The sequence below is a fragment of the Lissotriton helveticus genome, chromosome 3_2, assembly GCF_964261635.1.
Source record: "Lissotriton helveticus chromosome 3_2, aLisHel1.1, whole genome shotgun sequence".
NCBI lineage: Eukaryota > Metazoa > Chordata > Amphibia > Caudata > Salamandridae > Lissotriton > Lissotriton helveticus.
In genome coordinates, this window is record NC_136062.1 from 500,088,078 (window position 1) to 500,113,472 (window position 25,395).

Here is a 25,395-nt window from a genome sequence, read left to right on the forward strand (position 1 = left end):
AATCACAAGCAGGGATTCCTCTGGAGCTGTCAACCGTCCTGAATTAAATCCCACCTTGTTAGGTAAAGGTCTATAGACAAGTTACCGCACACCAATGAGAATCAGAATTAACTAGAAGCACACTTAAACAACCCACATGAAGAGGACTAATCACCAACTTAATCGAAAAATTCTTACATTTTTATTAATCAATGCAATTATTAATTATATTTCATACTGTTATGTTTCCATTTGGAAACATAACAGTATGAACTATAATTAATAATTGCATTGATTAATAAAAATGTAAGAATTTTTCGATTAAGTTGGTGATTAGTCCTCTTCATGTGGGTTGTTTAAGTGTGCTTCTAGTTAATTCTGATTCTCATTGGTGTGCTGTAACTTGTCTATAGACCTTTACCTTATTTAGTTTATTTCCCTATATATAGCAAGACTGTATTCTCACTCCTCTCTCTCTTCTTTCATAAAAGATCAGTGGTATTCGGGTATTTAATTATTTGTAATTAGTGATAGTATTCGGAGTGCAACACATTTATTTATCCTGGTGGTCGACCACACTGGGAACAGCACCAATACCCACGACCATGCACGCAACCTAGGATTCATCTGCGACTCCTCCCTCTCCATGGCTAAGCAGGTCAACCCTGTCTCCTCCTCCTGCTACAACACCCTTTGCATGCTCCGCAGGATCTACAAGTGGATCCCGACCGAAGCAAGAAGAACGATGACACAGGCCCTCGTCAGCAGCAGACTGGACTACGGCAATGCACTCTACACAGGAATCCCAGCCAAACACCTACGACGACTACAACACATCCAAAACGCCTCCGCCCAACTGATCGTCAACGTCCCCCGCCGCAGCCACATCACCCCCCACCTGAGAGACCTACACTGGCTCCCCGTCGACAAGAGGATCACCTTCAAGCTCCTCACCCACAAAGCACTCCACAACGCCGGACCAGCCTACCTTAACAGCAGACTCCGCTTCTACACCCCCATCCGCCAGCTCCGCTCCGCCAGCCTCGCCCTCGCCGCTGTCCCCCGCATCCAACGAATGACCTCTGGCGTCATATCCTTCTCCTGCCTCGCCGCCAAGACCTGGAACACCCTCCCTACCCACATACGGCAGACCCAAGGACTACTCGCATTCAGAAGAGCACCCCGCCTCCCCTCAGCGCCTTGAGACCCTCACGGCTAAGTAGCGCGCTCTACAAGTACTCTGATTGACTGATTCATAACTCCTTTAATCAAGCTTGCACTGTACACATACATGCATGTGCGTGCGTGGTCATGAGATGTGAAGCTGTGTGTTTGTTTTCAATGTTTACAGACACTGGATCAAAGAGAACAACATGCCTGTCTGACACCGTGCTGCACTTCTCCGAGCGTCCCCCGGAAGAGCAGGCTCTGGTGGGCCTTTGAGATCTCTCTGTTTTTGCGGATTCTTTAACTGCTGTCATAGGGGTGTTAAGCCTTTCATGAAATGGTTTCTTTTTCTCAGTCTGCTAACATAAAACTGCATCACCCGCCTTGCGTTACTCTGCTGGCTTGACGGGATTGTAGGAGAGGTTCAACACGCCAGTGACCACAATTAAAGAATCAATAAAACAACAAGGACCTACATAGACCGCCTCCCACTCCCTTACAGCAGAGTTTCTTGCACCAATATTTCGCTCCATGTGTTCCCATATCTGGCGTGTCACGCTGTTGGTGCTTACTTTCCCTCCATGTTAAAGAACAGTAGATGTTTCAGCACCCATAGCTAAATACATATAAGGTCCCAAAAGCGAGAGCGATTGCATTGCAAATGCTTGTTTTTTTTAGCAGCGGCCCATTGGAATAATCTATCCCAGAATCTATTTGCAAGGCCCGACTTGTTAGCATTCCGGAGAAAGTTGAAGACATGCTTGGATCCACTTCAGGGTCTTGATTGGAACTGGCAAAGAAGAGGTTGGGCACCGGGATATCCCTTGGTGTACGAGGGTGCGCATTATAAATACTTTAAAGAAATTAAGTAAATACCACTGCTTCTGATAGCTCCTTGCAACTACTGAATCCCTTGGCTGCTGTATATTTTTAGAGCTTAATATACAGCTCTGGAGCAGGTTAGGCAAAATTAGAATAGATTTTTCGCTAAACCAAATGTCAGTTCGGACCACAGGAAGCTACTTTTGCCAATCTGTTTTCTTTCACCATGGAAACACTTTATACACCTTAAAATAATAATAATAAAATAGGTTTATAAAGCGCTCAATTGCCATGCGTCTTGGCGCTGAGGAGTGTAAAAAAGAGGCTGCTCTATTACTCGTAATACTTATTTGTGAGGAAACAGCCACGTTTTAAGTAATTTCCTGACAAGCTGTCTGTTCGGCTGCAACCTCATGGCAATGTCTTTTTATTCCACAAAGAACCTGCACAGTGGGATAGACTCCTACCTCCCCATCGCGAGCTTCGGATTTTAGACATTTGTACTAGACCTGCATTGGTGGATCTTAGTTTTCTCGTGGGGTGGGGGGTACCAGGCTTACAGTTTTTGTATGTCTCCAGCTCCACCTCCGTAGGGTGCCTTATGGGTCCGCTCGCCGCTGAATGGGAAGCCAATGCAATGCTCTTACACCGGCAGAGGTGGGATGACCTTTGGGGATATTTAATAACAGTCGAGCCGCTGCATCTTGTAATGACAGCTGTTTAATCAGTTGGGCCTTGTCACTTCCCAAATAGAGTGCATTGCAGTAATCTATTTTGGAAAAAACTAGAGCTATCAGCACAGTTTTTCTAAGTTCATGAGGAATATAAGGGAAAATCTTACGCAGGGTCTTTAATAAGAAAAAATATGAGCACGTTAGACGATTTATCTGGACAGCAAATTTTAGTTGGTTATCAAACGCCACTCCTGAATTCCTAGCCTTAAGGGTCGGGCATGGACATTCACATGCCTCAGAAGGCCCCCCTGATTGATTCCACAGGGTCGGGCATGGACATTACCATGCCTTAGAGGGCCCCCATGATTGATTCCACAGGGTCGGGCATGGACATTACCATGCCTCAGAAGGCCACCATGATTGATTCCACAGGGTCGGGCCCCTGCCAAACTCCATTACCTCGTTTTCTCAGTGTTGCTTTTCAAGAAATGTTGGCTCATCCAGCGCATAATTCCAGACAGACAGAGGTGGAGGCTGATGGCAGTCGCCTCAGGCTGTTTAGAAACTGATACAATGAGCTGAGGTCATCAGCACATGAGACCAAAGTGAAGACAAAATCTCTGACAATACTGGCCAGCGGAGTGACATAGATGTTGAATAGGGTCGAGGATATGGCCGATCCCTGCGCTACCCCGCACGGGAGGTTAAACTATAACCATTTTTATTTTTTACAATTACTTAGATTCTAAAGTTGTTTAAAACTAAAGTTGTCATTTAAAGAAATCTCACCAAGATGCAAGTCATACAGACAGACTGGAATAGATGCACTGATCGAGTTTGGAGAAACAGTTGACTTTTCAAAAATATTTAAGGAATTAAACATGAAAGTAGTTGTTTAATTGATACCTTTTAGTGTTTTCAATTGGCATGAGTTGTGTTCTACTTCTGTAACATTTTATCTGTTTCAAATTTCTCAGCTGAGCCGTTGATTTGTGGGACCTCACGCACGCCGTTCATTTGTGGGACCTCACGCACTCCGTTCATTTGTGGGGCCACGCAGACGCCATTGATTTATGGGACCACGCACATGCTGTTGGATTTGTGGGCTACGCACACGCTGTTGATTTGTGGGACCACGCACACGTCCCTTGTTTCATGGATCACTGTGGTGACAAAGAAGGCGAAAGCAACACTGAAGAGGGCTCAGGTACGTGGACAGTCCTCCTCTCATTACTAGTGTGTGAACAATTATGCTCTTACTAATCACTAGTCCTGTGAGGAGAATAGAGAGTCAGTAAGTGCACTTAGCTCAGCTTTTACCCTAATACTGAAGTACGCTTGGATATGTGAAACTGTAATAATACTCTTATAATACGCAGTTAGTATGCTTGGATATGTGATACCGTAATAATACTCTTATAATACGCAGTTAGTATGCTTGGATAGGTGATACCGTTCTAATACTCTTATAATACACAGTTAGTATGCTTGGATAGGTGATACCGTAATAATACTCTTATAATACGCAGTTAGTATGCTTGGATATGTGATACTGTAATAATACTCTTATAATACGTAGTTAGTACGTTGGACATGTGATACCATAATAATACCTTTAAATATGCAGTTAGCATGCTTGGATATGTGATACTGTTATAATACACTTTTTTTTTTTTAAGTTTGATTTTATTGAAGGGAAAAGGAGGGGGAGGGTGGGGGAAAGAGGAAAAGGAAAAAACAGGAAAATGGATATGACAATGAAGCATAGCTTAATAGAGAACTTTAGCCAGCTTAAAATACATACAGGAATTAAGTATCACAATAAAGACTCTTGAAAGGCAAGTATACAATGAGCATGTGAATTACACGAACAAAGAACATACGTATGAATCAAAATCACATTATTTTACCTTGGAATTAACATGTTGAAGGAAAAGGCAATAGGAAAGTCACGGTGGTTTGCGCACCTCAACTGTATCAGGATTCGGAGAAGTTCTTACTGGGGCAGAAGATGAGAGATAGGTTTCCAACGGAAGCCAAATCAGATCTCGTTTGATCGCCAGGGAAGTGGGGGTTACATAATTGGTATCTAATCGGTGATGAAAACAAACTTGCATTCCACCAGGATCGATAAGAAACATTTGCAGCTTGTTTCCAATTAGAAGTGATGACCTGGTTATAATACTCTTTTAATACGCAGCAGTCTAGTGAGTACAGTTGAAAGGTAACAGATGTACTGAGCTCAGCGTTAAGCTCCATGTTAGAGTCTGCTCAGATATGCGAAGAGTAATACTCTTTTACCACTCAGTAGTTTAGTTAATAAAGCTGAAAGGTAACAAGTGCACTGAGTTCAGATTTCACTTTATTACTAGAGTCTGTTCCGGTATTTGAACTGTAATACTCTGAGGGCCAGATGCATGAAGAAACCGTTTAGCGATTTTATAACTGCAAATCCTTGCGATTCGCAATTAGGAAATCGCAAAACGGCATGCATGCAAGTGTGTTAAACACTTTGACCTACCTCATGAATATTAATGATGTAGGTCGCAATTTCCGACCCCCTAGGAATCGCAAAAATCACAGGGATGGTGCCCTGCTGGGTTCAGCAGACCATCATGTCTGTGATTTTTAAATAAAGCAATAAAAAAAAATGCAGCCCGTTTTCCTTAAAGGAAAGCAGGATGCATTTCAAAAATAAAAATGAAAAATGTTTCTTTTCTTTTTTAGGTCTCGCCTGAGCCAGCGAATGCGTTGCTCTGGCGAGACTTTTAGTGAGTGGGCTTTTAAAAGTATTACAATAGCTTTTTGGCATGCATAGAGCGTGCGGTTACACGCACAATGACAAGCAGAGGCGCCACCTGGCTTTCCCCTCTCGTCAAGGTGCACGCACATCAATCAATCAATCAAGTCATAGTATTTGTATAGCGCACTACTCACCCGGAGGGTCTCAAGGCGCTTGGGGTAAGGGGGGTCTGCTGTTGCTCGAACAGCCAGGTCTTGAGTTGTCTCCTGAAGGCGAGATGGTCCTGGGTCAGCCGAAGGTGGGTGGGGAGGGAGTTCCATGTCTTGGCCGCCAGGTAGGAGAAGGATCTTCCTCCGGCGGTGGCTCTTCGGATGCGTGGTACGGCGGCGAGGGCGAGGCTTGTCGCACGTAGCTGGCGGGTGGGCGTGTAGAAGGTCAAGTGGTCGTCGAGGTACTTGGGGCCCAGGTCGTGGAGGGGCTTGTGTGCGTGGGTAAGGAGTCTGAACATGATTCTCTTGCTGACGGGGAGCCAGTGCAGGTCCCTCAGGTGGCCGGAGATGTGGCTGCGTCGGGGGATGTCCAGGATGAGTCGGGTGGAGGCGTTCTGGATGCGTTGGAGTCTTTTCTGTAGTTTGGCTGTGGTTCCTGCGTAGAGGGTGTTTCTGTAGTCCAGTCGGCTTGTGACGAGTGCCTGGGTGACCGTCTTCCTGGTTTCGGTCGGGATCCATCGGAAGATCTTGCGGAGCATGCGTAGGGTGTTGAAGCATGATGAGGAGACGGCGTTGACTTGTCTGGTCATCGAGAGGGAGGAGTCCAGGATGAAGCCCAGGTTGAGTGCGTGGTCTGTTGGCTTGGGTGCGTTGCCTAGGGCCGGGGGCCACCAGGAGTCGTCCCAGGCGGAGGGCGATGGTCCCAGGATGAGGACTTCCGTGTTGTCTGAGTTCAGTTTCAGGCGGCTGTTCTTCATCCTCTCGGCCACGTCTTTCATCCCTTCGTGTAGGCTAGTTCTTGCGGTGGCGGGGTCTCTGGTGAGGGAGAGGATCAGTTGGGTGTCGTCGGCGTAGGAGATGATGTTGAGGTTGTGTTGGCGTGCAATGGCTGCGAGGGGGCTCATGTAGACGTTGAAGAGGGTGGGGCTGAACATCGAACACCACTCGCCAGCCTGCTTTCACTTTTGCCTTTTATTTCCTATTTGCGCGTGTGCACAAAACTCCCAGTCGGTGCCGCACATCTTGCTTGTTGCGTGGCCAATGCTTGTTATATGAGGGATATCCTTTGTGCCGGAAAGAATGCCACATGCATGGACATGGGTTCAGTTGAAAAATTAGCTGCCTTTATTAATTGACATGCTTGGATTTATTTCTAACGAACACTACAATATCACCTAGCACACTAAAAAAAACGTGATATTTTAACCCTTGGTGCCGACCAATCCCTTCTACACAACCTCTGGGGTTTAACCAACGCTCCATTAAGCCTCATACACCCACCTCGTCTTCCGGGTCTGACGGGCCTCTCTTGTGCACTGTGGCGTTTCCAGGTGTAAATAAACACTGCCACTGAAAGCCAGACAGTTACTGTTGTGTACTCACGACGGTAGAACAGTAAAGCTGGTCAATAAATGTAGTTTTCCATACATGGATGGGCGCTTCACGCCACGATTGTGGTTTGTTGAAATTAATCTGTGCGTGCTGAACCTAGGACCGCACAGCTGGCGATTGGTGGGGTCTAAAGTTTCTCAGCTCTGTCCACGTTGACATGTCAGTGATGTGTGGCAGTGTCCTGCCTAGGCTCCTGTGTAGGAATCCCGTTAAGCTATTCTCTGCCTTTCAACCCACACTTAACATCATTGGCACCAAATTGTGAATTTGTGGAAGGTATGGCTATCAACGTACAGGTCTTTTTTTGCAGCACGAGCGCGACCCGAAGGTATTGGGACACTTTACTTGAGATCCAGTTATATTACACAGTCATTTTTTTTTGGGGCATGGGATAAATAACGTGATTTTCCCAGAATCACAGGATGTCGAGTAGACGCCGAGACTCGCACTTAATTCTTGCTGAGGTCTCTTTCTGTTCCCCTGCCTTCTGCCCCTTCGTTTCTCTTTCTGGGTAAATACACACATGTGCTATTTATTCTTACAATAAGATGTCCAACATTGCCTTTTCACGTTGACCCAATTTTCTTTGAAGAGCTGTTGGATTTCATTTTACGGAAATGCTTTCAGTGTACATTTATTTTTCTTGTCTAAATGTTAACACGTGCTTCTTAAATTATGTTTCTATAACATGTCATTGCATGTGCAATGTCTGTTAGGGCTTTGCTTCTTCTGGCCCTTCCAACGCCTAATTCATTGTCTCGTAAACGGGACATTAAGCTTGGTTGACCAGGTGGGAGGTGAAAAGTTGATGGTATCTTTCTGGGGAGCATTAATCATTTAGGCCTTTTGGGGCCAGTGGGACTATGATCCATAGCTCCTTTTAATTCCTCTCTCACGTCCCTACCCGAACCTCCCACCCACCCACCCGTTCAATCTTTGGTCAGCACCATACGTACTTTTTTGACAGCTAACCCTGTCTCAAGGGTGTCCTACTCCACCGCCTCCTGAGCAGACTCTGGTGGTTTAAAAGTGGCTCTAATGACCCGCTCCTCTGTTGCTCCAGGGGGCAGGCTTGTCAGAAGTTAGTGGGAGGCCTGGGGCAAGAACATAATGCTGAGTCCTCTGGGTGCTTCTTCCGGTTTGGCCAGGTGCTATCGGCAGCACCTGTTTCGAAGTGTTAAAAAATGTACTTGAGGGAAAGAGTGATGTCTGCTGCTATCTATTCGTCTGACCACACACACAGCCTAATGATTAATGAAGATTGCAGGATTGCTTGCAATTAATTAAATCTATAAATACGTTTTGCTGAAGGAGAGGGGGAGCTGAAAAGCATGGGTCCTGGGCATAACACCCCCTCCGCTCCTCCCGGTGACAACCCTCCTCGGAAATAATATTTCGTGGTGGTTTGACAGCGGTTCCACTGGGTTGCTCCTGGGACGGCTTAATGTAATAATCCCTGATGGTTTACCAGTGCCTGCAGTGGAGTTATTCTCTCTGTGACAGTCCTGGATAGACACCAGTTAATGCATCTTGGCTGTGTAACAGGGCTTCCAATTGTTTGCTTTTTTTGTTGCTCTTGTCTTGCTCCTGCGTAGACTCTATAAATTATCTTTTGTGGTTTGACAGAGCCTCCACTGTCACTCCTGAGCGCACTCCTTATAATCGCTGTTCTTATGTAACACAATCTATCCTCACAGGTAATGGTGCGAAGAACTGTGCACAAATAACGACAACTAGAGCACAAACAGCATCACAACTGGTAGATATATGCATGACAACGTTAATAATGGAAAAAGCAGACCCTGAGCTTGAACACTTGAAATTAACACACACATTTGAAACTGGTATGCGCTGTGAATGTGTCACGGCTCAATGGCATGCACTTTGGATATGTAACGGGGCTCAGTGGTATGCGCTGTGGACATGTGTCAAGGCTCAACGGCATGCACTTTGGACATGTAACACGGCTCAGTGGTATTTATTTTATTTATTTATTTATTCAAAGTTTTATATAGCGCGAACAAGATCCTTACAGATATCAGAGCGCTTCACAGAGACAGGGTAGGGGCAGTAGGAATGAACAGCGGTAATGGGAGCAACGTAGTAGTCACTAACATGATAGGATAGTAATAACATACTTAGAACATATCAATGTACAATCAGGTAAAGCAGTATCATGATAAGATAGTAATAATATACATAGAACATATCAATGTACAATCAGGTAAAGCAGTAATGCGCTGTGGACTTGCGTGAAGGCTCAATCGCATGCACTTTGGACATGTAACAGGGCTCAGTGGTATGCGTTGTGGACATGTGTTAAGGTTCAATGGCATGCACTTTGGACTTGTAACACGGCTCAGTGGTATGCGCTGTGGACATGTGTTAAGGTACAATGGCATGCACTTTGGACATGTAACAGGGCTCAGTGGTATGCGCTGTGAACGTGTCACGGCTCAGCAGCATGTGATCACTAAAGCTTTTCAGTCTGTTGTTGTGTTTTGTTTAGAGTAGAAACAATTTACTGTGGGGTTCTGTACTTCTTGAATTGGTTTTAAGGATCACTGCTTTGTGCCAAAGGGTTTCGAGGTAATCTTCGCTGACCAGTCATTTTTCTTTCACTTACAGAATACAAGCTCTTTTCAATCATCGTTAAAGAGGAGGCAGAAATATTTCCCTTGGACCATCCAGAGCCTAGGCTAAGTGACGGCAGCAATAGCCCCAAAGGTGAGTCGTATCGTTGTCCTTTTAGGTCTGAAATGATGTGGGCTTTCGATTGATGCATCTCACGGATTGCTTTTAGGAATGGATGAATGAAAGGGGGCTGTCCACAAAGGCATTTTGGAGTACGTAAAATAGTATTCCATTTGTACTCTTACATGCCTTTGTGAAATGGCCTCAAAATTCAGTTAGTTCAGATAGAAAGGACTGTGGCCTCTTTGTACATTTGTCCATATTGGAGTTGGGTGTTTCGGGGCTGATTCCTAGACATGTGAGTGTAACTTAGAGTAATCCCTACCCATAAATCATTTTGAGTCTCAGCCCTAATATGATTTATAAGTGGGATACTTTTGTTGTTGGTTAATAAACCATTACAAAAAATACAAATATTTATCAAATATAAAATAACTGAAATATATATGCACTCATCAAGTTCATATAATTCAGGCCTGGTACTTACAATCTCATTTATCTGGACCCTTTTCACTTTTATGATAAAGAATTGCATGTTAATACTGCTGTGCTACACCACAACAGTTTAACCCAGAGCACCTACCGTTTTCCCCACCACACTTCCACCCTGAGCAGTTAAGTAGCACTAGTAACATTCATAGCCATAACAGAAATATTAAACAAGCCAGTAAACTTAGAAATATTTTAAAACTCATGTTTAAACGCTTAAACGCCCTGGCCATATATACGTAAAAGAAAGAACAATCAGTGACCGCACCTTGTTAATAAGAATGAGATACACAAAAAAGATTGCAGACGCGTGACTTAATCTCGGCCACTGGTCGTTACTCTAGGCTGCAGACCAGCCCCTGGTCCTTCCGCCCACCACGCCACCTCAGACAGGAAGTGGCCGTATGCAAATCAGCCTCAGTCCTGCTCCACTAGGAACAGCCAGCCCAAACTCCCAGGCCAGGTCCCATCTGAAAGGGAACACAGGTCCACCCTAGGACCACTTGTGGCCTAGTTTGGCCTCTTCAGTAGTGTGAAGTTTGTGTACTTCACTAGTTAGAAAGAATTCAATGGCAAGTAACAATGCAAAAAATATATGTTATCTCGTATAAACACATCACATGTAATTTGCAGCTCAAGCAGAATAACATTTGTTGAATCCCTGAAGAAATGCTAATGTTTCTGATGTTAACTGTACCCCTGCTTGGATAAAAAACAAGATTGGGGAATTTAATTAGGTCCTGGATTCATAATTTACAGATCAGCTGCATATCAGCAGAGCCAGGTCTGGTGGCTCAGTGGACTAATGGATCCACTGTAGGAGCCTGTGTTCGACCTCATGGTCACAGGTTCAAATCCCGGCGTGTCCACTCAACCTTTCATCCACCTGAGGTCGATAAAATGAGTACTATTGAGTTGGGAAACAATGAACATCTGTTCAGCTCCAAGATACCACTCGGTGAACATGCGCTCTACAAATACACATGTTATGTTATGTTATGTTATGCAATCGTGTTTCCTGTGCCAAGCGGCGGAAACAAGATCTGTGCTTAAGGCACAGATTACCTCCATGACTCCGAGTAGACTCGAGCAAAGGCCGTGCTGTAAGAGCCGGAGCCAAAGGCATCGTGGCCTTACCCACAACTCAGACATGAATACAGATATTGTCTGTTTCAGCACAGGGATATCTGCCAGCCAAACCATGCCCCTGTAGCTTGTTAATGCAATCGATTAGTGACAACATTCTGTGGTCTGATCTGCTTCTTTACCATCTTTTATTTCAGTATTAATTAGTTTCTACTGGTGAAGTTCTAAGTGACAAAACAATGTCAATTGATTCAATGTGGCCATCGTGGTCCTTACGACTGAAACCCGCGGGTCTTTTACTGGTTGGCACAGGGAGGTCCATGGGAGTGAAATGAAGAGTGTTATAGCAAGGCTTGATTATTTGAAGGCAAACCCAGCTCTAGACTAACGTAAGGCTCATTCGCTGGAATAATTTAGGAAAGGTCCCAAAACCCACAGCGTCATAGTCTTCCAAACATTCAGTGGTATTCATTCCTTCCTCTGCAACGCTGCTGTGACAGTGCTACACAGTGGCTTCCCAGAGGGAGGTAGAGGTGACACAGAAAGTACTTGATTTTTTTTTTTTGTTTGAATATGTTTATTGCATTTTGTCATTATACAGCAGTACACACATGCAAGCATAGCAAGTCAAAGGCGCTGTTACTTAAGTCATGGAGTCCCAGAGTATGTGGACCATCCCACCCACATGGAGGTATGGCGGGACAGAGCAAACTATATCGGTGCACAGTTAGACCGCATAACAAATTGGTATTGCAGTAGCTGTTGTGTGTTACATTTACGTCCAGTAATGGCAGTGACCAGTATTGGTGTAAAAGAACTTCTGCATTGCGACTGCATACCTTAGACTCATTTCGTATAGCGCTCAAAGTATACCATGACCGGAGAAACAGAGCAGGCGTTCACATTGGCAACATATTACACATTTCAAAATTGCATTTGAAAACTACTAACTATACAAAACAATTCCAGATATATAGGAAACCATAAACCAGGTGGTGTCTGTCAGCCGTCATGTGTGTGTGTGTGGAGCTGGAGGTGCGGAGAGGAGTGTAATCCAAATGTGTCATATCAACGGCAATGTAGTATTCGTAGGAGTCTTCACTCGTGCAGTAGGGTGTGAGGGAAGCGCCGTGGGGGGGGGGGGGGGTGGGGGGGGCAGGGAGGAGGGAGAAAGGGAGGGGGGAGGTTGGGAGCGAGAAGAACGTTGTGTGTGTCATAGGTGAAAATGGGGTAAACGCTCAATCAATACCATTCCGCAGACACTCTTGGTGGTAGGCCACCAGGACACCATCCCACTCCAGCGCAATAGGGTACATCCGGAGACCCGCCGTCTCCTCCCGGTGCAGTGCCACACTCTCAGCCCTCGCCCAAGCATCCAGTGAGCGACGCCACTGCACCGTTTGGGGGGGCAGACTATGTTTCCAACGCCTGGTAATGAGACGTTTCGCCGTAATCAGGCCCAGACTGCATTACTCTTAATCACCAACTCACTCTCCACTCACATATTAGTTCAGTTGTTTCTTCTTGTTTTTTTTCCCTACGGACTATTAGGAAAATTTCCCGTTTTTTTTCTGTTTCCGCCCTCAAACTGATCGTCATGGCCATGGTATTGTCAAAAATTGACTATGGGAACATCGTTTTCAGTGGTGCCCCCGCATATGCCCTTCATCGTCTTCAGCTGGTCCAGAACCAGGCGGCCCGCCTGGTTTATGGCCTGGCTAAGTCGCACCATTCCTCCCCCCTTTTAAAAAACCTTCACTGGCTCCCTATTAAGCAACGGGCACTGTTTAAATTAGGATGTCTCACATTTCAAGCCCGAGCGGGCACTGCCCCGGCATTTATCAACTCTGCCGTTACAAACTATTGCCCGCCGAGAGCCCTTCGTTCCTCTTCTCTGGGCTTGCTAGTAGTACCACGCTTTAAGAAGAAAAGAGTTGGTGGTCAGAAATTTTCAGTTCTGGCCCCCACCTTTTGGAACGCCCTTCCCCCTTCAATAAGACTCCTATCGTCCTATATGGAATACCGTAGGGCCTTAAAAACCCTTTTGTTCCAGCAAGCGTTTACTGGTTAGCCGTGTCCCCCTGTTTGCTTGTTTTTACCACTGTAGCTCCCAGCGCCAAGAAACTGTTTTAGTATATGAGCGCTTTATAAATGTTTTTAAATTCAAATTCAAATTCAGATCCCAAAATCTCGCTTGGACTTTTGTCTGCTTCGTCCTTTTAAATAACCCCAACAGACAAACTTCCCAAGTGTGTGGTAAGGTACCCCCGTCGCCCCCGCCAAGACAGTCGACACTGCGGTCCAATATGGCTGCAGCAGAGTGCAGGACCAGAGGACATGTAGGAACGGTGCGTCCACTAGTCCGCATTTAGGGCATCCTGTCGTAGTGAGTCCAAAGTAGCGATTAATTTTGTCCGGGGACAAATACGTTCGATGGATCACATAGTACTGTATGATCTTGAAGCGTGCATTGCGTGGTACGTGTAGAGCTCCAGCTAGCACCCCCGCCCACTCTTTGTCTGTCCAGTCCCGTCCTCTATCAGCCGCCCATTTGTCACGGAGGCGCTGAGGGGAGAATTGCGTGTGCGTGTGCAACGCTTGGGCAATCCAATGTACAAGGTGAGAGCCATGTCCCATCACATGCAAGTATTGAATGAGCAGGTGTATTGGTGGTTCCTCCGTCAGCGGTCCCCAAGCTTTCGTCAGTGTGTGTAGCAGCTTCGCATATGTCAGGAACTGTCCTGCCGGCAGACCTGTGCTGACTGTCAGTGTCTCGAAAGGGAGCAATGCACCCTCCTCAAACAGGTCGCCCAAGCTCTCCAAGTCCGCTGCTCCCCAGCTGTCCAGTAGTGGCGCCGCAAGCATCCCAGATCCCCAAGGCGTGCCCAGCAGTGGTAGGTTAGGCGCGTACGGTGTCACCGCTGCAGTAAGTTTCAGGCTTCTCAAGAAGCACCTTCTCGCCACCTCAAGGTGGAGTTGGTTCTGAACAGGCGACTTAGCCAAAGGATGAAACAACGCATGTACCTGCGGGACCGTCAGGATAGTCGTTGTCGTGGCCGTATCACTCAAGTTACGTCCACTCAGCCAGTAGGCTACCCATTGCAGCTGTGCAGCCAGGTAATACAGCTCATGGTTCGGGACCGACAGCCCACCACTATCAGTCGCGGCATAAAGGGTTTTTAAAGCCACTCTGGGACGACCTTTGTTCCAAATCAGTCGCCTATGTATAGTCTCTAGCTCGCGAAAGGTGCGAACCGGCACATATACCGGCAGGTTTGCATAATAGTACAGTAGCCTAGGCAAAACAACCGCTTTTGCCAGGGCAATACGGCTGGGCACATTCAGCGGGAGAGTATTCCAGAAGGAAACCTGCGCTGTAAGGGAAGAGATCGCTCTCGTAAGGTTGCCTTCCAGGAGGATCGTGGGGTCGCGGTACACATGGACTCCTAGATAACGGAACACTGTGGGGTACCAGAGGAGCCGCTCGCCCATAACCATGACGTCACACTCCGGTACATCCACTGCAAAAGAGTACACCCCCGACTTCGCCCAGTTGACTCGCAACCCCGACATTTCGCCAAAGCTACGGAAAATGTCCGTGAGTGCTCGAGGGAAGCAGGTCAGGTCCCTGACATAGAGTAATAAGTCATCGGCATAAAGCGACACCGAATGCATCCCATCCATCAACGGGATCCCCCAATTCCCGCCAGAGGTGCGCAATTGTGCCGCCAGTGGCTCCATCATGAGCGCAAAAATCAGGGGGGAGAGGGGACATCCCTGTCTCGTGCCCCTGCGGACACGAATCTGATCTGAGAAAAGCTTGTTCGTTCGAACCCGCACCGCTGGTGCAGAGTAGAGGAGTTCCACCATGCGGAGGTAGGCTGCGCCCAGCCCAAATTTGTCCAGCACCAGCGCTAGGTAGGGCCACTCCACTAAATCGAACGCTTTCTCAAGATCAAGGATTACGCACCCCGAGTGGGGCCACTGGGTCACCGCCAGATTCTGTACTCGAAATAGCCGTCTAATATTGTAAGACGTGCTGCGGGTAGGGACAAACCCGTTTTGGTCCGCGTGCACTAGGGTTGGGACCAGTGGCGCCAGTCTCTGGGCCAACGCTGATGCCAGAATCTTATAGTCCGTGTTAAGGAGGGCAAGTGGCCTGTAGGACCCCACATCCAATGCATCCTTGCCTGGTTCGAAGAGTGAGATCACATTGGCTTCGTTGAGGGACAAAGGAAGTACTGCATCCCGTACCGCCGCCCCGTACACCCGCAACAGTTCGGGAATGAGAATGGTGGAATACGCCTTATAAAACTCCGCCGGTAGACCATCGGGCCCGGGGGACTTGCCATTCGAAAGAGAGTATATTACAGCTCGGAGTTCTTCTGCAGTGAACGGCGCACCTAGTTCCTCACACTGCGCATTAGTGACCGTCGGCAATAGGACGCCTAATAAATACTCAGCAATCTCCACTGCGGTGACCCTCAGGCGAGTACAATACAAGGATCTGTAGTGACTCGAAAATGCCTCATGGATGGCCCTCTGGGTGTAGACCACATCGCCCTGTGCAGTGCGGATCGACATCACCGGTAACGTTTGGGTGTCTCTCCTGACCAGCCAGGACAAAAATTTGCCAGCTTTATCTCCAGCATGATGCACGCGCGCAGAGTGTGCTGCATAATTCAAGTTCTTCAGTCTCTCAAGGAGTTGCGTGTGTTTTCCGCGAGCGTCTAGCAAGTTCGAGTCGTCCCCCTCCACTGCCTCCCGTTCGCCCGATAGCAGTGTCGTCTCCAAATGTGTCAATTCCCTGTCCACCTGGCATCGTAATCCGGCCTGTGCACCCAAGCAATGTCCCCTCACTACCACCTTGAATGCATCCCATTCAACCTGCGGGGTGGATGCGGTATCAGTATTGTCTTCAAAGTACTGTAAGACACAACTCGAGAGCAGTTCCCGAAAGGGAGCATCCAGCAAGATATCCGGCTGGAGGCGCCACGTGGGCACCGGCGGGTGCGGGCGCACCCAGGCAAAGTCAAGTGTGTGTGGGTTGTGGTCCGAATGAGTGCGACCCAGGTAGTGGGAGTCAGTGACTAAGGGCAAGAGATCGCTGGTCAGCATGAATCTATCGAGCCTGACATGTAACGCATGAGCGCCGGAATAGTACGAGTAAGTCCGTGTGGTAGGGTTGCGGCTGCGCCAAGCGTCAGTGAGGTCCCATTGTGTTGCCCAGTCAGCAAATGTGCGCGACGTACCATGAATTGTCGCATGCGCCAAAGGAGGGGCGGATCTATCTAACACAACATCTAGGACACAATTATAGTCACCTCCTAGCAAAAGCGGTACCCCTGGCCATGCTGCAATCGCCGCCGATAAGTGTGTGAGGAAGCGTCCATGGTCGACGTTGGGAGCGTAAATAGACGCCAGGGCAATGTGCTGGCCGTCTAGCTTGCCCTGAAGGAACACATACCTGCCTTCCTTATCTATGTTGCTGTGTGTCATGGCAAAAGGGACCCCCGGGCGAATCCATATGAGAGCCCCACGCGCAAAGGCCGAGTAGCCTGTAGCATATATTTGCCCCCTCCAGCGGCGGCACAGTGTATGTGTCTCCGGTTCCGTCAGGTGCGTCTCCTGCAATAGCGCTATCTGTACCTGGTGCCGCTTGAGGTACGAGTACACCTGATAACGACGTGAGGGGGTGTGCATACCGCGTACATTCCAAGTGCAAAATTTAACCACAGCCATAACAACATTTCTTCTCCGCCACCCAGTGTCCCCACCCACCCACTGCACCACAAGCTATGACCCACCAGTTCAGATCATCACGGAATGTCTCACACTGGGCCCAGTGATTCGCAGCAGCTCTCCTACACACATTAGGGGGAGGGGAACGTTGCACCAGACCTGTAACCACAAAAAACATAATAACAATGCCAAAAGGTCGACTGCGAACCATGCCGTCGTCCAAACGCTCTAATGAGCACTAACTGTTCGTGAGTTCAATAAGAAAGAAGGGGGGTTCACTAAGCTCGTATATTAAATGTACTTATGATACATGCAGTAATGACATGGGCGCTCCTCCCATGCCACAGGCGTCAATATCGCACAGCCCAATGTCAGCAGAGGCGCACTGTTCCAGGCGTCAATAAGGCGGCAATAATCCCGCAGCCACTGCAGACAGTTCACATGTAAAGACTTACCACCGTGGGGCAGCATATCTACATCCCCCGTTGAGACCCACCAGAAACTAGGCCCCTAGTAGTCATGGGCCAACAGCCTGCCCAGCATTCAGGGCCAGCGTGTCCGAAACCAGGCTTCTCCCCAGTGCCCACCAAGGCAACATCGTAATCTTCCCGGTCGACAGTAAATGCAGGGGCACTGAAGTTGCAGGAAAGTGTCGTACTCCTTGTTGTAGCTGCCAGTGAGTCTGCAACAGTATTAATTTAGCAAATCAGCTGTCTGTGGAGTGACATCCGGGAGTTCAACTGATACCTGGGAGTCCGGTAGGCCATATATATATTCATCATCACTCCCCACGGCACTAGGACTGGCACCCGCAGCCGGTGCGTCCGATTGTGAACCGCTAATTTCCGCCACTCTGCGGATAGCTTCCTGCTGCTCCTCGTTACGGTGTTCAGGGGTAGGGCCAATGTTCGCCTCAGGATGCGCCGAGCTCGCCGTCGAGTGTCTTCTGCGCCGACGACGTCGAGCACCTCCCCCACGACGGGATCTCATGGGTGGGCCACCCGGGTCCGGGACCACTCCTGAGTCCAGCCAGGTCTCAGCAGCCTCCGGGGTGTTGAAGAAGTATGTTTTATCCTGTGCTACAACTCGTAGGCGGGCAGGGAACAATAGGGAGTATTTAAGTGCCATGCGGCGGAGTCGCTGCTTGACGTCCAGAAAGGAGTGCCGCTGCCGCTGTACCTGAATTGTATAGTCTGGAAAGAACCTAATCGTGGCATTGTCCACTCTGACCTCCCCTAACTTCCTGACCTCCCGCAGGACAGTGTCCCGATCCTGATAGTTCAGCACTCGGATGAGCATGGGCCGAGGATTGGAGCCCTCAGGGGGGGGGTTTAGAGGGCACGCGGTGAGCGCGCTCTATCACAAAGTGCTGCGAGAGGGTACCCTCCGGGAGAATGTCTCTGATCCACCTCTCCACGTGCTCCGGCGCCTCCCGGGGCTCCCACCGTTCCGGCAGACCCACGATGCGGATGTTGTTCCGTCTTGCCCGCCCTTCCGCATCTTCCGCTCGATCCTCCATGAAGTCCACCCTGTTGAGGAGATTCTGTACATGCTTATCCATCTGGGATATTTTGGGTGTCAGGTCTGTCACCGTGGTCTCCAGCGTCGTCGTCCTCTCAGACAGTTTTTTATGATCTGCTCGGAGATGCGTCATGTCTATAGCCACGCTATCAATTTTAGACTGCAAAGAAGCACGGGTCAGTTGCATTGATTCCTCAAGCCTTTCCATGGCCGCCAGCTTTGTGTCCAGCTTGGAGGCAGTGTGATCCGTCTCCGCCTGCTTCGCCATTTTACCCTTCACCTGTGTGTTGCCAGTCACAGCTCTCGTTTTAGGTCCCCCGACATGAGCAGTCGCGACGTGGCCGGTTGGTTGAGCAATGCAAAGAGACCCGCTGCGGCACAAGTGATGCAGGGCCCGGTGGAAGGGGGAAGGGGCAGAGCCGGCCAAAGCAGTCAAGACAGGTACACTCCCAGGTCTACACAGATCCCCAGTTTGACACGTGGATATCACTGTCCTACTCAAGCAGTTCGTAGCTATGATAGGACGCTGCGTGCGTGAGCAAGTGCCGTGGGCAGGGCAAGATGCGGGCAAGGTCCGCTGCTATCCCCACGCGACGGCGCAATGGGGTAGGGTCCAGTTGCCAGGACAGATCAGGGCCAAACACAGAAAGTACTTGATAATGGCCCAATCACTGGGGCTCTAAGAATCCCCCGGACACAAGTGTTGCTGCTTACGGAATGAGGGTACGCAGATAAATTAGGAGGAAAGGAATATGTATATAATGTGGACAAGGGCCAATCACTGAGAGGAGAGGAGAGGAGTTGGCCGAACGGCTAGGGCGGTCGACCTCGAAGCTGGGGTACCGGGTTCGACTCTCGGCAATGACGCTGACCATCCTGTGATTGTGGGCAAATCACTTAATCTTCCCGTGCCCAACAAAAATGAAAGCATTAATTCTTTGCCTCAACCCTTATTTCTGTGCAGAATTTGTTAAAAAATGAAAGTGTGTCCTCATGTAACGTAACTGGTGCTATGTAAAGCGCTCTGATAACCGTCTCCTTCGGACAAGTTCTCGCTATATAAAACTCCGTGAAATAAATGAAGCCATTTGGATATTCCTTCAGCTAAATCAGATCATTTAAGTAAAAACACGCCAGCTGGTACGTTACAACGTCTACATGAGGGTGAGCAAGAACTGAACAAAAACATAGAATGGGTCAAACACAAACAAAGACAGTGTTGACATAAATTGAGGCTGAGAGCCATAAAAGACATTACATCGAAAAATCATAATAAAATAGTTCTAAAGCAGGCGAAATAACACTCCTGAAAACATCGGTGCCTGTAAAATAAGAACAAGATGGAAAACATAAACGTACTTCAGAATTGAACAAGATAAAAATACATTATTTAACCTTCTCCTAAGTCTCCTAAGTCTAACATCTTGGGATACATGGTTCATTACAGTAAAACCACAATGTTCGTTATCTAAGAGTTGAAGGCAATTCATGCAATTTGTTTAAGAGATCTTAAACCCAGAGTACGTAAAATTGATGTTAAATATCGTTTTCTCTGACGTGCATCGAAACAGCAGAAAAACATAAAATGTGCCACTGTTTGCTTAGAGGACAGGGGCATGGATTGAAACCATGAACCAAGATTTAATGAAACAAAACTTAATGGCACTCTTACTGCTCATTCAGTTTCTGAATGAACAGAACACCTGTTCCCAACTAAAATTTACTCGACAGATGGGACTAGTAAGTGCTAAAAATAGCTTGACCAGATAGAGTAGATTTTCGAGGCCGGGGAAGATTTGTGGCACTTCACACTACTCATCCGCTTAGCGGGAGTGAGGAAAGGAACCCCAATCCCCCGGGAACCAATGATGAGGGCGGGGACTGTTACACCCAAGCATGTGACCGCTATAAGTTGACACCGAGGGACATAGTAGCGAGCGTGTAAGGGGAGATCTTTATACACCTGTTCTGCGACTTTCTAGCAGACTGGACTGAGGAGGGTAACCAATTTGACCGGTCCTGCCCTAGGGGAGGGTCATTAGAGCCAAAGGCCATGGTTAACTTTGGGATGACAGGACACAGTTCATGATTAAAGAAGATTTATTGTAGATTGGTACAACGACCCCCGGAGACCAACCTGTCAGCTCTCATCAGCCACGCTTGTCTGCCGGACTCTACAATCCAGATTCCAGCAGTGGAACCTTGTTGCCAGGAGATGAGCAAAGCCACTGAGTAATGACATATTTAAATGAAAATGTAACACATCTCCTCTTCTCAAAAAGAAAAACATTTTTTTAATATATAGACAAAACAGGAGATACAAGGAGAGCATGTAATTGTAAGATACAAAAACAGGGCAGCCAAATTTCACAGCTATTAGCATACGGAAGTTTCTTTGGTCTAAATCTCATGCATTCATTGGGAACTCTTCTACAGACATCGTTTGCCACATCTGCACTTCCACGATTCTTGCTCATCCAAAATCTAACTTCTACATCACTGCACTTAACTGCTCTTCCCGCATTCCACCACTTCCCATCTGCTAGTTTAAGCAAGTTAACTTCAACTTGTACAACTTCCCTTGGTTCCGATAACTTGGAGCACCCTTTCTTCACGATGTTTCCTGAACACACTCACAAAATTTTCCTCCTCAAAAAATCTTTTGCTACTCCCAATTTTGGACGTGTTCGAGGCAGTGGTGTGTTTATGGTAATCTTGCACAGCGCTAGTTGTTGGACGCCACTGTTGACATCATTTTAAATCACTGTCACTATTAAATTGTTCTACACCCACCGCGCTAGTACTTTTAGAATTTGTAAAGATACCTGATTACGAGGTGTTTCATTTTTTTTCATTTACTTCCGGTGAGAGCTCACTTCCCCGGTCCACTCCGGGTACTAATTCCGATTGTGTGGAGGGAAGCAAGCGCCGGTTGACAGTCTAGCTGTGTGTTCAAGGCAGACATAAAAGGCATGCAGAGCGGAGCGCGCAGCGGATGCGGGTGCGCCAAAAGCAAGCCCGTCTGCGCCCGTCCGCGCCAGACCGGGCCCAGGGCCCAGACCCGCTGCTTCTTTTCCTCCTGCTCCCCTACAATACTCCCGAGATAGTCTCATTCAAATCAGTAAAATCCCAACCATAGCATGCAAACACTCCATCATTCTAGAGCACAGGCAGCAGAAATGCCCCTATGAACTTTCTGTAAATACAGGAAATGACTCGGAGGGAGAGAATCCACTGAACATGGCACTGTTTAATTGTAGGTCCTTGCCAAAACACGCAACAGAAATCGCCATGCTACTACAAAATAATGCTCCTGATGTTCTATTCCTTACGGACCCTTGGTTAGCACCCAGCTCAGACCCAGATGTAGTTGAAGCACTCCACCCGGGCTACCTAATCCAGCGCGTCGATAGAATAGGTAGCAAAGGGGGGGAATTGCCATTATATATAAGGACCACCTAGTTTGTCGCATTTTAGGCTGCCCTCTATCCGATTGCGAAAAGGCCCATTTTTCCATCACACTCACTACCTCAGTTACATTTGTCGGTATTTTCCTTTACCGCCCCTGGGAGCCCTGGGACAATTCGGTAGTCCTGGGACAATTCGGTAGCTCGCTACTGGAATCAGTGGTAAATCTTGCTAGCACTTCCTCTAATTTCAACCTCGTAGGAGACTTTAATTTGCATTTCGACAGCCCCCAGGACTCAATAGCAAACGACCTTGCCTGTGAACTCGCAGCATATGAGATGCAGCTAAAAATCCATCAATCTACTCACACTAAAGGACACCTCCTGGACCCAATTTTCTCAAACATCACAAATTTGAAAGGAAAGAAACCTGTCCCTCTTCCCTGGTCGGACCACTTCCTACTCCCCTTCGAATGGCAGTTAGTGTCTCCCTGCCCGATCGTGCTAATTTCCCGCACCCAAGCCCGCCAATGGCCTAAATTAAGTACAGCGGACTGGACACAGGAGCTGCAAACCACCATACCTCCACATCACCCTGATCCCATAACAGCCAATCAAGAGTTCACCACATGGATCGAGAACTCTCTAGACAAAGTACTCCCCAGAAGGCCCATGTCACAAAAAGTAAGCTCAAACAACTCCCCCTGGTTCACACCTGAACTTTGTAAACTAAAACAACGGTGCAAAAGACTAGAAAGAATATGGAGGAAGGACTTTCTAACGGACCAGAAATCCAACTATAGGGCATCTATCACCACCTTTAAAGCCGCACTTAAAACGGCACAGGCATCCTATTATGAAGAAAAAATATCATCCTCCTCCAATGCACCCAAAGAAATCTTTAGGATCGTAAAAAAACTCTCAAAGTCCCGGACCCTCCTATGGCCCCAGACTACTCAGGCCGTCGTTGTGAGGAGATAGTGGATTTTTTCTCCACAAAAATTCAGCTCTTATTGAACGCCCTCCCACTGCCCAACAACGAACACCTCCCCGAGCAGATTGATTCAGAACCCCAGATCAAAGCCCCTAATATTGAATCCTTTACCCCATTCACGGAGGTACTCCTCCCCCCTTTATTTAACCTAATCAAGAGCGGTTCGCCGCTAGACCCTGCCCCGTTTCACATTCTAAAGACTGCCATGCCCATCCTAACCCCTCCCCCCCCCCCCTCCACCCCGCCCCATTGTCAATCTAATTAACACCTCTCTTGAGTCAGGCCTAGTCCCCCAGGACTGGAAGATTGCAATGGTTAGAGCCCTACTGAAGAAACCCCATCTAGATCCCAGGGAGTTTGCCAATTACCGGCCCATCTCCCTTCTCCCTGGCATCAGTAAGGTTGCGGAAAGGCATGTGAACCGCTAACCTTCTGCTTACTTTGAAACGCATAAACTACTTCATTACTCCCAGACGGGCTTTCGTCCAGGCCAGGGCACAGAGACTGCACTGATGGCAGTGGTGGATGAGTCCAGAAAGATCTTGGACACCGGAGGCTCTGTAGCCATCCTCCTCCTAGACTTCAGTGCAGCCTTCGATACCGTGAACCACCATTCCCTGATACACCAACTGGAAAGGCTGGGAGTAACAGGAAGGCGCTTTCCTGGTTGAAGTCATTCCTCGAAGGAAGACACTTTCAGGTGTTTGAAGGTAACACCCACTCACGCCCAATACCTCTGCAATGTGGGGTTCCCCAAGGCTCTTCCCTGAGCCCCACCATTTTTAACGCGTACATGTCCCCACTGGCTGAAATAGTCTCCCCCTTTGGCATCCAGCTTATTAGCTATGCAGACGTCACGCAGCTAGTGGTGGCATTGAATCAGATAGCAAGCAAGATTGTACACAGTTCCCCTGGGGTTAAACAGGTAATAAGGTCTCTCTCCTAGTTAGCTGACAGTCAGCTAGAGGGTGTGGAATGCCAGAAGATCAGCAAGTTCCTTGACGGAACTAAGGAAGCCTCACACAACTGATGAGCTGGATGACATGTCTCATTCAGCCTACTTGAGATGTTGTTTATATCATCGGCTTCCTGCTCCTACGTCGGGCCGGCGCTGCAATGCCCGACGGGTAACAACAAGTGTCACTCTTTTGCGGAGATCTTTTGTTCCTTGCCGTGATAAGTAGAAACTTGTGAGGCTTAAAAAAGTGAGGTAGTGAGCAAAAGGTGGATAATTTAAAAAAAGTTGGATAGTCCACAGGGAAGTCTTTATTCAGGTGGCTAGCCACTTTGTTAAAAAGTGTAGGGAGGGGTACTGAGGACCAACGTAACTATTGGTGTGGCCTCATATCGACCCTCCACTTGGTCAACATGTTTCATGCCCAGCAGGGCAATTCTTCAGGACCGAAAAAAGTGCTCATATAAACCTAATGTGCCCAAGAGATGACTACCTCACTTTTTTAAGCCTCACAAGTTTCTACTTATCACGGCTGACTGTCAGCTAACTAGGAGAGAGACCTTATTACCTGTTTAACCCCAGGGGAACTGTGTACAATCTTGCTTGCTTGCTCACTGGACAAGTACACTGGATCCCTCTAAATATTGTCCATTCCCGTCCCCCCCTGTTGTTTACATTGAATCAGATAGAACAGGACCCCACAAACCTGAACTCCTGTCTCAAAGAAGTCACCAGCAGGATGAGTGTGTCACACCTTAAACTCAACGGCGACAAGACAGAGCTCATGTTGTTGGGCAACCAAGCAACCTTTAACTCACACATGTGGTAGCCACCGTGCATGGATCCCCCCCCAATCCCTAAAACTGAAATAAAGAGCCTAGGCGTCTGGCTCGATAACGAACTTACCTTTAGAGTCCAAGCCAGAAAAACAGCTGCCAGCTGTTTCGGCATGCTGAGATCAACTCGTAAGATACTGCCCCTCTTACCAGAGCGTTCCAAAAAAATCCTAATCCAAGCTTCCAAGCTCTTGTCTTGTCGAGATTGGATTATGGAAATGCCTTCTATGTAGCAGCCCCTTCCTCAGCGATCCGGAAACTCCAGGTGGTGCAGAACGCTGGAGCGAGACTACTGACAGGTACTAATATCCGATCCTCAGCCAAACCGGCCCTAAATGCACTCCACTGGCTCCCAATCCAAGAGCGAATTCATTTCAAAGCTCTATGCATCACCCATAAAAACCTGCAGGGAAAAGGTCCCCCCATCCTCAATAACCTTATCAAACTCCATAAAGCAGCCAGAAGCCTCCGCTCCAAAGATCTGCACCTGGCTGAGGTTCCCAGAATTAGGAGGTCCCGCAGCGGAGGACGTCTTTTCTCCTACAACGCCTCCAAACTTTGACTTCCTGGCGGATGGAGATAGGCAGGGAATACCAATCACCTCTCATTCCGCTAACAACTTAAAACGTGGCTCTTTCCATAAAACCTCACCTATCCCTTACCGCACGTCCGCAGCGCTGGGATG

General features: G+C 47.8%; 1 protein-coding gene across 1 annotated transcript in view; it reads left to right on the top strand.

Moving 5' to 3' along the window:
* The first annotated feature begins 3,633 nt into the window (after positions 1-3,633).
* The window catches only part of LOC144826181 (uncharacterized), a 263,557-nt gene continuing 241,795 nt past the window's right edge, over positions 3,634-25,395 (top strand). Inside the window, 2 exon segments of the mRNA XM_078684575.1 lie at positions 3,634-3,849; positions 9,615-9,713. Of these exon segments, the coding sequence (XP_078540701.1) occupies positions 3,798-3,849; positions 9,615-9,713 (151 nt within the window). The 5' untranslated portion in view covers positions 3,634-3,797.